Source organism: Sprattus sprattus, assembly GCF_963457725.1.
Source record: "Sprattus sprattus genome assembly, chromosome: 6".
NCBI lineage: Eukaryota > Metazoa > Chordata > Actinopteri > Clupeiformes > Clupeidae > Sprattus > Sprattus sprattus.
Genome location: NC_137925.1, coordinates 13853753 through 13867180, shown reverse-complemented (window position 1 = coordinate 13867180; position 13428 = coordinate 13853753). Strand labels below are relative to the sequence as shown.

Genomic DNA, 13428 nt, shown 5'->3' with positions numbered 1-13428 from the left:
TAAAGACACCTCAGGGAGGGGTAATGACATCAATGTGCCTGTAGCCAGAATTGGCTGTTGGTAGAAAATCTGAGGAGTCTGTGTTTACTACTATCCATACTCCACGGGTAACTCAGGTAACTCAGGTAACACAGGTAAGTCAGGTCCCTCCTGTTCTCGGACCCTCAACAATGCCCACAGATGGCCAAAGTGCCCAGGGTGAGGCCTGGGAATGGAGCCATGCCAATGGAGTAGAATATGTCAGCTCACACATCATCCATCTCTGCTCTGCACACGCACAGCTGTGTCTTTGACAACAGAGAGAGACGTGCACACCATCGAGAGAGAGAGAGACAGAGAGAATGGTCAGAGATAGAGAGATAGAGAGAGAGAGAGAGAGAGAGAGAGAGAGAGACAGAGAGAGGGGTCAAAGATAGCAAACAACAGGGTTGCTCTCGAGTTTCATGCACCCGCAACAGAACAAAAGAGGGTAGTTATGGAAAGGCTATTTATGGCCAGCAGGAATATGTAACTATATGTAAAAGGACACCTATTAACCACAGTTGCTGTCGGTTCCTGTTTCCATGTGCCCCTTTGAACTAACACACTTAAATTGTTCTTAACAACATTATTTATTTGACCTAACCCATCTGTCTGTTATATACATGTATTTATACTGTTTGATGTCTTTATGCATCACAACACACACACACACACACACACACACACACACACACACACACACACACACATACACACACACACACACACACACACACACAAAGCTGTTTGTGTATGATTCGCAGCAGCAACTTTCTTACAGCTAGCCCTGGTATGAGATACAGGGACCAGTGACCGCCGGACTAAGTTCCAGGAGTAGTTTTGACCTCCTCTATGTCATAGTCTAAACAGCTTAAGTGTCTTATGCACAGCTGTTGATCTCCTCTTGACTTTAAGCCGTGCCCAGCCCTAGCAGGTCTCGCCCCATACTTTGTTCTACTTAGCCATGCCATGAGGGTTAGGTCTAAGTTCATCAATTTTTCTTGCCTCTTTAACAAAATGTCACACACACACACACACACACACACCACTTGGTAGAGTGACCTCTCTGCAGAGGCCGGAGAGACCCTTATTCAGCCCCTATATGAGTGTCATAAAAAACAAAAGTTCTCTTGGGCAACCCCGTGGACTGCGCCACAAGTAGTTGTGAAGGGGGATTAGTCAGGGTCTATTTCAGTTGTGAAGAAAGCATCGGAAGAATGGTACGCGTGTGGCAGGGCATCCAAGAGCAACACCTCCTTTTTCATCCACAGTCCTGACATGACTTCTGCCTGGTCTCTCCTCAGGGGGCTAGTGCTAGCGCTGGCTAGCTGCCATGTGAAGAAGAGTTGGCAAGATCTGGACAGAGATTTATGCAAACTTTGGGTTGGCGATACACTGGGCAATGTTTTGGACAACGCGGTCTGGTTAGATTGCTATCAAATGTCAACAAAGAGAAGCAAATGGTAAAGAGTGGCAGGAACAGATATTTGGCACTGGCAAGCACCCATATATGTGTTCAAACATTTCTCACAAATGTTACTCCAAAATATTGTCACTCCAACACAACATGGCAGACAGTTTATCGCTTTTTCAGCTTGTTCCCCATAAATATTAAGAGCCCATACAAATTCTAATAGTCTCTATTTTGAACCGTAGAAGCTCCACCACAGCATAAGAATAACTTTGATATGAAAACCCTTCATGTTAGAACTAAGAGTAGAACAATTAGAGTATCTCTTGCAGCAACAAGACAACAAACCTATGTGTTCTTCTTACACAACTGGGTGGTGCTTCTTGCTCTACCTACAGCTTTACAATCAACATCTGTAAGCATGCAAAAAAAATATCCAATAAGGGTTCTAACGAGTCCAAATGGAATCTTAAGGAATTCATGTTGGGTTATGGGAAAAATAACCCTTTGGAATTCTAGTTAGAACGCCTGAGGTTGTATTTTAAAGCTTTCAACTTCAAACCTGTCATGACAACAGATGTCCTAAGGGACTCAAGAGGGACTCAAGAGTTTTTCATTAGAAAGATTGATGGCAAACCTTCAAGAATTCAGTCATAATACAAGCTAAAGAACCCTTAAATGCTTTGAACTTCAGAATCTGAAATGTATACAATACTTCTCATCAGAATTATATCCTTTAACATTTCTGTATGATTACAAGCGTAAAAGGTTAAATGTCTCACTTGAGGGAAACAGTATGGAGGCAGAGTAAAGGTTCTTGAGTTTGCTTTTTGTAAGAACGATCCAAGAAGACTTATTAGGTAATGCAACGTTATCAAGCTCAGTACGTTTTCTTGACGTCCATACTCAGAGAAACTACTTAGTTCCTTAGTTTCTGGCTAAGTTATTTGTTGAGGATGTGGTATTGAAAGCTTCTTCAGGAAGAAAGGTGAACAACTTTATCTGGAAAAGTGCATCCTTTTCACTAAACATTAATCTGAATCAATGTCTGTAAGAACTCTATGTTAACAGATTTTATTTTAAATCAAAGCCACTGTTTGTATTTTCTCATGTCTAAGAAAACTCTATACCCCATAAAAACAAACACGTCGTAGAACTGGACAGATCAGCTGTGTAAGACGTGAGATACATCACATTTGCATCACCACTGTGTGTCATGTGCTTCATCACAACATGGTGTCAGTCTGTAGGGTAACACTATGTGAGCTGTGAATGGGCTCAGCATCCTTAAAAACTACATTAGAACCACATTACAACTACATTAGAACCATTAGAACTGCATTAGACTGTCCCAACTTGGCCATAGGAGAAAGAAGCAGAGCCAACAATCATTGTATGAATAAAATAAAAAAAGAATAAAAAATGGCATTTTAATCTATTCGGTTTTAATGTTGCAAAACGTGCTGGATTTGGCAGAGACTAATGCAGCGATTGTCTGCAGATTGAGGGATCAGGCTGAATTGCTTATATAGGATCACCTCTCATAATTTGAGCTGCATTGTTCGAATGCTACCAGTCTTAGCGCACCTAATCTACCAGTATTCAGCCTGGATGGATGCACATGGTAACTCAATGCTGTAGGCTGCTATCCTTGCCCTGATCTCCATATCCACTACCCCAAGGGAGGTCAAACAGAAAAGCCACTCGCACGACAGGAATCCAATCCTGTATCTTTGTGGATTGTCCTCTGCGTTTGTGAGGGGAATTTGACGTCGCTCTAAGCATCTTTCCAAAGCTTAGAGGCGCACTCCTGGCATAGCATCGATTGCAGAGGGACCTCCAGTTGACTGTCTATTTACAACATCTTGTTTCAATGGCAGCGGACACCTGGCTGAAACAGACCCAATGGCTTCCATCAGCACTCGGGCAAAGACAGGAATAACTGCCAAAGTCAGGGACAGTCACTGCAACAGTGTTTCAAGGGAATGGAACTATGAAACAACTGTAACAATCAGGAACTTCAGTGCATCCATGAGGTGTTATTCTTAATGATCGCACAGCGCACTGCATCATTCTACACTGAAAAAAGGGATGGGATGGGTAGTGGTTTACTAAACCGCGTTACATTACACAAGAATTGCACAAACTAGTTTTGCTTCTCTTTAAAACATGATGTTATTATTGTTGAACTAACTAATCCGGACACAGTGTCCATCTAATCCAATTCAACCATGTTAGATAAGCGCCAAGCAATGCAGTATGTTCACAGCAGGGAATGTAAATGATCACATGGGGCCTCTGGAAAACCTTGCTGTCACCACTTCCTTGTTAAATGGATTCCCATTGGCCTTGAAAAATCAAGTTTAGACATAAGTGTTGCCAAACGTTTTTATGTTATTGTGAATGTTACTATAATGATTCCATGATGATACAAAGTCAACTTAGGACATGGACTGTGTCTATGTTTTGCTTTGAAATGTGCCATAAACATGACAGGTATTGATAATTGATCAAGATCTCAGTGGTTCCAGTGTTGTGTACGCTTCTAAAAGCTGCTGCTCATCTTAATCAATATGGGTAATTTCTAGAAGCAGCAACATTTCAATATAATGAGGTAGTTGCAATGTTTTCAAAGCAACCTGGGTAAAAGCACTGTATGTACCTGCTTATCAGACCTGCATAACACGTTGGTGTTGAAGTCACAGTAAAGACATCTGTTGCACCTATTTCATGTAACCTTAAACTATTTCAGTGGAATTAGTCGATTAAGTCTGTCTGTATGTCTGTTTTATAAGGGATGTAAATACATTTTGTAAATTGAAAGACCTGCTGTGTTGATTTAACACATTTCATTTATGTGGAACCGACGTCCACATCACAATGAAGTAAATCCAACTTAATATTCTTTTCAGTGTGTGTGGGTTCATCTTGTTCTTCACGTAAGGGATGACTGTTAGTGATGACAAATGCGATGAGTGTTTCTGTGATCTGTCATCAGAGAAGCACACGTTAATCACCACTGCCGCTTGTGCAACCGAGGACACAGAGTGTTCAACAGACCGGAGATTCTTGGGAGATGATGAACAGTTAAATACAGAGCACAGAAAAAGGACTATGACTCAAGAGTTCTAGTCATCTGTGAAGTATTTCCAATTCTTTCAGGAAAACAAAGCAAACTTGTCTGTCTTCATGCCCAAGTCACGTCACCTGTGACAGAGCTGGAATGGAAATAAAGCCGGAAGAAAACAGGATGACGTAATGATGACGTTATTGAACTGCTCACTGAGAGAACAGAGACGGCTGTCTCCCAGCGTGAGGCTTAGGTTTCTCAGGTTTAGCACCTCAGCTCAAAGAGGAAGCCACAACGACCACGACCACGAACATGACCACGACTCGAAAACACCATGATAATGGTTATGATCAACCAGGGGTTAGTGATCTGGTCAGAGTAAACATTAGTGATGTCATTCACTAATTTCCTACAGCAAGCATCTCTTCCACAATAAACCATCCCTGATAGCTATAGCATCCTATTCTCTCCAGACATTAAAAGACACGCTCAGTAATACAGCCAAACCTCTCCAACTGAACCCACAGCAACTTTACCTGCTTTTTTAGCTGGCTCGGGCATCCTGGATAAAGCTTCCACTCAGGGTCTGTCAAACAAACTCTACTGTCACCCACCCCTCCTTTTTGCCCTATAAATACCTGCCCCCTACACCCCCCCCCACACTCAGACCCACCCACACTCACACCCCACTCTTTCTCCCACCCATCCTCTGGAGCTGACTCAACCCTCTCTTAATAATCGCTGTGTACCTCCAAATTTGTGAGTATCACCCACCCCCCCCTCCCTCGGTCTCTCTCTAAACTGTCTCTCTGATGACACTCTGTATCTGCCCTGTCCATATTTCAATTGTTTAAACGCCCCCCCCCCCCCCCCCCCCCCCCCTCCTCTCCCCATCTAGAACACTTCCTCTGCCTGTCACGATTGGAGGGGGGAGGCAGCAGAGTGAATGGGAGTGTAGATGGAGTGGTGCTGGGGTGGGGGGGGGGGGGACTGTGGCAGTGAACAAGGGTGTTAAATTTAGAACCTGACTCCAGCAAAGCCTCTTCGCACCCAGCACCAGCCAGGAGCCTTGACCCACTAGTAGTTAAAAAAAAACAAAGGGATGAGAAAGAACAAGGGTACGCACAGAGGTGAGAGGGATGATGGGAACTGATGAAAGAGGCCAAAGGGGCTGAAGGATGCCCTGCTGCGCTCACTGACAGGGTGAGACGGTTCCTGTCTCAGTGGGAACACAGACACTTCCAGGAACCCTCCAGGAGAACTGGGGCGTTATAGAACCATGGAGGTGGGACTCTGGCGTTGGGCCAGATGATATGACCAGGGCCAGACCTTGACCAGATTGAAATGTCAGCCACTGTGAGGGCTGATCTTCACCAATCACCAGCTGAAACTTGAGAAGTAGCTCTCACATTTTAACTTGAGATGTCCTAAGCAGGGCACCGTACAGACATTCCAAGACCACAACTTCAGAGCTGTGCAAATAAAGGCATAAGGGGCTGTTGACAACTTTGGTACTTAAGCACCTCTGATTCTGACTGGAATGTTCATTACTACATCACACACAGGACAGCGCTGCCTCTGACAGAAAAAACTACAGGAGTGTACAACACATTTAAAAAGCTTAAAGGCAGCCAGTGCAACTTTCGAGGCAAAAGTTTCAATAACTCCATACCATTACATATCGACATTCAAGGAGCAAAGATGAGACGTCGTTGTGTGGTGAGAACTAATAGAAAATCGTAAACAACAACAATCTTTATTTATTGGTGCCACCAATAAATAAAGCAGGATTCCCGTCGGCAATTCTCTGAGTTTTCCGATGAGTCCCAAACGCTTCCGGAGATTCTAACACGCAAGGCAGTGCTGTCTGTTCTAAGGTATTTGCTGAATGTTACACAATGATATTCCGCAAATGTGGCCCATGCATTGAATACAGTTGTTAGTACTTTCATGCCTGTAATTGAATACAGTTGTTAGTACTTACAAAATGAATTATTATTATTATTATTATTACCTGTCCAACAGCACACGTGCAAGTTCGCTGTCCCTCTGCAGCCCGATCTTCTCGCTTAGCTTCCTCCATTCGTCAAATGAGTCGCCCAAGAGCACACGACACCCATATGCTTCTTATGAAACTTCTGTTTTTTCTGTGGTGTCGTGAAAACACAAGGTCGACCACACTTTCTCTTCGTCTTCGTCTCGGAACAACTTAGATCCGCCATCATGAAATAGAACCATGCGCTCGCAAAAATGGTCACGCGTTCTGAAAACTCAGAGAATTGCCGACGGGAATCCTGCTTTATTTATTGGTGCCACCAATAAATAAAGATTGTTGTTGTTTTACGATTTTCTATCAGTTCTCACCACACAACGACGTCTCATCTTTGCTCCTTGAATGTCGATATGTAATGGTATGGAGTTATTGAAACTTACTACATGTAAAAAAGACTAGAAATGTAATGTTTATTTTTGCCTTGAAAGTTGCACTGGGTGCCTTTAAAGGCATAACATGTAGGTTGTGTCGTTTAAAAATAGTGTCATACTTCCAAGATCAGACACTTTTCTGTCCCTTAGAACTATCCCTCGGAACCCTCAGAGCTATTTCAGTGGTGTAGCTCTAAAGCGATGCTGAATGTCAAATGAATAGCAGTCAAATAATATAGGCACATAACATCCAAACAGTCAAGACCAGAAAGAAATGCATGACTACCTGCCATTCAATCGTCTGTCAGCCAGTTGTGCTTTTATTTGTCCAGGGTAGGAGTAGGAAGCTTTGGAAGAAACACTGAAGGAATGAGGTTATATGGCAGTTCATTTTTAAAGCAGCTACAATAACCTCCCATATATTCACTGACTGAACACTGACTGCAGTTGTACTTATACTTATACCTATATTTATCATACAAGAATATGAATGCAAAAAGAAACAACTTTACAACAACTCTACAACAACTACAACATAATCAGCCTGTCGGTATACTTCATAGTATACAAGAGAAGGATTTATACACCATATAGTATACACACGGCTCCTTGTGCTAGTACCCAAGGGTCTAAACACGTAGGCCCCCCTCATAGTGCCCTAACCATTGTTCCTCATATTCAAACAAGAGACACCGCTGGAATCTAAGGGGGAAGGCGCAGGTCAGAGTGTGCCAGTGCCTCTGTTGCCCACTAAACATAGACCACAGTGCTCTGGCTGTAGCAGGGCACAGGGGCTAAGAGAAGGGAGACATGGGTGCAACAAGCCCAGGACCAGGACTAGGCCAGGGGGTGAAATTCTAGATGAACGTAATATTGAGTACCAGAAAGGGGGGGGGGGTGACAGACCCCAGTGGTTAGAACCCAGATGAACTTTAAAGATGTAGGCCGCCATTCTGACGGAAGTCACTGATTATAAACGCAAATTACACTACACCCTTCCCTTACGTGCACCTGAGACAACTTCATGACTGCCTGGAATTGAGCCACTATGTTTGATTCCCATTTACAGGCAAGGTCCAGGACTGTGTGCAAACAGTCAGAGTTTTTTTGAGCTCACACACTGAACGGACAGCAAGAAGACTCAGTAGCAATTCACTGAATTTGATAAAAAAAAAAGTGTATTGGATTGAAAATCAGGGACTGTATTTTTCAGGCAATTCTGGTGTCTTTGTAGTCACCCACTGTGATTGACGGACTCTTCTTAACTTTCAGACATTCTTCCACCCCACCTATAAATCTTGTCACATGATAAACATGGCCCTGAATGTGAACCCCAGTGTATCCTATACTAAATCCCTCAATGAGCGAAGCCTAGACAATAAAGGGTAACAGAAACATATCTGGGGATTGACAGACCCTTGATGGTAGGAAACCGGACAGGGGTTAATGAACAAGCTTGGATGTTCTCTGTGTGGGAACCAACCATAGTTTGCTGACACTAAGCATCTAGACATTCCTCCACCCTATCTATAAATCGTGTCATGCGATATGCATGGATCTGAATGTAAACCAGTGTGCATCCTATACTAACCTATACTAAGGCCCTCAAGGAGCGCAGTATAGACGCATAAAAGTGGCAGCTCCCATAAAATATAATGCACTGTTAACAACATTGCCAGCCCTCTACTTCTCCATGCTGGTTGTCAATCACTCGCAAACAAGCGTGACCTTTCTGACAGGGTTCAGAATAATGAGAAAGGTCTGGTCCAGGAAACTGTCTCAGCTGCCACTCTGTTTATTTTACACCTCTGTCTCTCAGCCGGACGGTGTCCTCTAGATTTCCGCTATGTGTCCTTCACACCATATGCCAACACTTCAAACCCAATGTCTGCAATTAAAGTCCTGACCTTACAGACCGTAGGCTTCTGTTGTTCCTTTAAACACAAATGTGATGCGATATTAAGTATAGCACAACACTGATGAAAAACACTTGTTTCTGATTGGCTGGTAGGTGTCCTGATACTTTCTGTAAATCTCATCAGCCATTATCCCTCCCATGCTTGGTATGAAAGAGCCCCCATCCCCCCACCCACAGCACATGTGCCCCATACATCGTACTCCATAATGATGTGTGTGTGTCTGTCTTTCCCTCATTCACTATTACATTTAATCACTCACTCACTTACTTACTCAAGCAGATATGATAAAGAATATAGGGAGCAGATATGAGGTAGAACATCTCTTTTTCCCCTGACTACACTTGTCATTTAAAATATTATAGAAAGCTAAAGGAAGGAGGAGGAAAATAATAGAGAAGAGAAAATATGCTCATATATTCCTTACATAAAAGCCAGGGGGGAGGGGGAGAGAGAGAGAGAGAGAGATTGAAATTGATATCTGTATGTCGCAGTTACAGACTGTACTTTGCATAGGGAATCCTAGTCATTACATGATGTGCCACCCACACATCCATGCATTTATACATACCAATATAATCCTTCTTGTATCCTTTATGTTCCTCCATCAAAACACAAACACATACACATGTCCATCATACAAACCACCAACCCTAACCCACCCATTCCCCTCAACACACACACACACACACACACACACACACACACACACACACACACACACACACATCCAACATACACACCACTGACCAATAAACCTTCATTAACACACCTTTACAGCCAACATACACCACCACCCACATGAATGCAGCCACACACACACACACACACACAGAGCTATTTTACGGACTGTGCCAAACTCGAATGCACTAAGCTATATACCTCTCACTAGTCTCATGACGTTATCATTAACACAGACATTTACAATTGCACACACGCTCTTTCTCTCTCTCCCTTTCTTATACACGCACACCCTCTCGTTCTCTCTCTCTCTCATTTTTACTCACACACACACAAACACAAACACATACAAACACACACACACACACACACACACACACACACACACACACACACACACACACACACACTCAGCACGCACACACACACACACGCGGCCCACACACACGGCCCACACACATGGCCCACAGATCACACTGACAAGACTCAAGGCCACTGACTACATCTCTTGAATGTTGACTACACACACACAGAAAACACACACACACACACGCACACACGCACACGCGCACACGCGCGCACACGCGCACACGCACACACGCACACACGCACACACGCACACACGCGCACACACACACACACACACACACACACACACACACACACACACACACACAGCCATTTCCATGTCCCCTTCTCTGGCAGGCTGTCAGCACCTGTCAGGTGCAGCATCACTATCTGGCCTCTGCTCTCTTCTGGCCATCAGACCTATGGCTCTGCAGTGATAACCACAACAGGTGTGTCTGTGTGTGTGTGTGTGTGTGTGTGTGTGTGTGTGTGTGTGTGTGTGTGTGTGTGTGTGTGTGTGTGTGTGTGTGTGTGAAGAAAGATAGAGAGGGAGAGTTCATGTGTGTGTGTGTGTGTGTGTGTGTGTGTGTGTGTGAGTGTGTGTGTGTGTGTGTGTGTGTGTGTGTGTGTGTGTGAAGAAAGAGAGAGCGTGGGAGAGTGCATGTGCGTGTGTCTATGTGTGTAAGGTTATGAAGTAGGGTGATCAGATTTGAGTTTGTGAAAAAGAGGACACTTCGTTTGCGGGGTTGTGTATAGCATACAGATGACCCATCCCCCTCCCCCGCGACGAAGTTTTGACATATTTTTCACATGCAGATATCACGTGCTATTGTAAACAATGCACCTAGTGGGGCGGGTAAGATGCTCAGGGTTGCCAGATTGGAAAAGACGAAATATCACGCCAAACGCTCAAAATGATCGTATTTGGAGGATAATTATTGTGCATCTGGCAACACTGGGAAGGCAGTCTATCTATGACAGTTCTCTCTACAGTCACAGCATGGCAAGAAGGTGGACATAAGGGAGATACCCTTTTCAAAACTTGGGCCTAAAAATGTGATAGACCCAGAGAAACACAAATATCCGACGAGGCAAAATCCCAGACTATTTTGGAATCCCTGCCGGACGCATTTTTTAGGGCTCAAAAAGAGGACATGTACGGGTAAAAAAAGAACGTCTGGTCAAGACTGTGTATGTATGTATACAGAGGTAACAGGGGTGTTTCTGCAAGTATCTGTATGTGTGTGAGTGTGAGTGTGAGTGTGAGTGTGAGTGTGAGTGTGAGTGTGAGTGCGAGTGCGAGTGAGTGTGAGTGTGAGTGTGAGTGTGGGTGTGGGTGTGTGTGTGAGTATGAGTGTGTGTGTGTGTGTGTAGTGAACATTCAGGAGGTGTAGTCGGTGGCCTTGAGTCTTGCCTGTGTGATCTGTGGGCCATGTGAGAACTCTAATGCGCTCATGTCTATATTCTCCCTGGGGAGGGAATCTGAGAGGGTGATGGGAGGGGGGAGGGGGGGGCACGTCTGTAGACGTGACCGCTGGGATTAGCTGTAGCCAGATTGTAATGCAGTGGAACAAGCATGACCTGCTAGAAATGTTAGCATGTTCGCATGTTAGAGCTGTGGACCTGCTAGAGATGTAAGCATGATTTAGCTGTGTGGCGGCTGGAGATGATAGCAAAAGTGTCAGCGTTTGTAGCATGCTGCGTATGTTATGTGGACTCTACGACTTTGGAACAGTGAGCAGTGAGTTTCAGAAATACTTTAGTCATGAAATGTACAAGGAATACAAGAACTCAAATTAATGGCTATCGGAGTCAAGTCAAGTGAATGACTGTAGGTACAGACTCAGGTGACAACAGTGTTGCTTGAATATAGTTATAGATCAGGGTTAGGAGTGTATGTACACTGTTGTGTTTATGTGTTTGTTGAGCGGGGGAGGCTGTATCTAGCTATGTGCGGAGATTGTGGTTGTGTGTCGGTGTGTATAGGGATCGGGGTTGTTCAAACTGGTGCCAAAGCAGGGAATAGTTGTGATGGGGTTCAGTGGGGTGTGTGTGTGTGTGTTTTGGTGTGTGTGTGTGTGTGTGTGTGTGTGTGTGTGTGTTAGCCTGTGCCAGTGCTGGGAATAGCGTTTGCCCTTTGTCCCGCGTGCCCGGGGCCAGGGCTCTGCACTTCATCAGGGGACACGAGAGCATCGATAGCCGCTCAATGACAGCATTCTTCACCTAGGGCCTCATCAGGCCAGGGGGTTTAAAATGTCACCAACCAGACAAAAGTCAATGACCCCCCCCCCCCCCCCCCCCTCACACACACAGACACACACACCCCAACACTCTCACACACACACGGCTCTGAAAAGACTTTTCAGAGTTTTAATCCAGTGGTGTCTCAGGTAATTGAGTGTTGGGATTGAATTTTTTTTTCTGTTGGTTTAGGACATTTTATGTGTCCGTATATATTTATATATTATAAAAGTGCTCATTTTAGCAAGATAGCAAGAAACCCACAAGTTGAGCCCTGGACAGGAGTACATGGAGAAAAGGCTGCAGCTCAATCTCTGGGGTAACTGACAAGCATCCAACCCAGGCTCAGATGGACTTTAAATCGAGGTAACAGACACGCTTTGTGTTCAGCTCGCTGCTCTATAACACAGCATGACACCAATTGGTATTCTGGAACAGGAATACTGAACCTAAAAGAGGATTTAGTGAACATCCAGACCTAACTTCTCAGTGGGAGGCAAAACTCGTAACATACTCTGGAGTGCAGACCTCCACCAGAGTTAAATGCCCTAGGTTACAATGTTAGGTAAAGTGAAAAATCATTTGTGGATCCGCCCTGTGACTTGGATCCGCTCCCTAATGTAACAGGTTCTTCCTTGGCCCATGTGTAATCCTGTTTACAGACAGACAGACAAACCGAAAACACAGCCTCCTTGGGGGAGGTAATAACACACCTAAGCCTGTAGACAGGATGAGAAGTCTACAACAGACAGTAATGCCAAGCCTGCAGTGAATGCTTGTTAAACAGTGAGACAGGTCTCCGTACTGAACTTACGTATCTTTTCGAGCACACACCTATGGGCATTATATCGTCAACTGGGTGTGTATGTGTGTGTGTGTGTGTGTGTGTGTGTGCATTAAGCCAGCTGCTAGGGGTTTAACCAGAACTACCCCAGCAGAGGTCTTCCCAGGAAAACAATAAAAAGACTTAGGAGAAGGACCCCCACCGGCAGGCTTAATACCTGACGATACCGCCTCTGTGGGATCACTCATCATGTCCATTCATTAATCTTGCCATTCTAGAGAGTTCCCTAGGCATAGTGGACGCTTGTACATATCCACCTCTGAATGATTCTATTATAAGGGCTGATATTGCTGTCTAGAGTTTCTGCTTTAGTCTGAAGGATTTATGATCTCTACAGGGAATCTCTGGGAGGCTTTTCAGAATGAAATATCGTAATTATGAAACTCCTTTGAACTCTGAACAAATCCACTGTTCTAGTGCTTGCCCTTGTTATTCCCTGCCAGTGAAAAAACACAGGTTAATAGCCAGCTCC

At 44.4% G+C, this 13428-nt stretch overlaps 1 protein-coding gene across 1 annotated transcript in view; it reads right to left on the bottom strand.

Annotated features, from left to right (window-relative positions):
- mybpc3 (myosin binding protein C3) overlaps positions 1–5063 on the bottom strand; it is a gene marked incomplete at its 5' end in the record, with an annotated part of 49492 nt that extends 44429 nt beyond the window's left edge. The window contains one exon of the mRNA XM_080840450.1: positions 5039–5063. Within this exon, the coding sequence (XP_080696576.1) occupies positions 5039–5063 (25 nt within the window). The remainder of the gene's footprint in view (positions 1–5038) is intronic.
- Positions 5064–13428: the final 8365 nt, after the last annotated feature.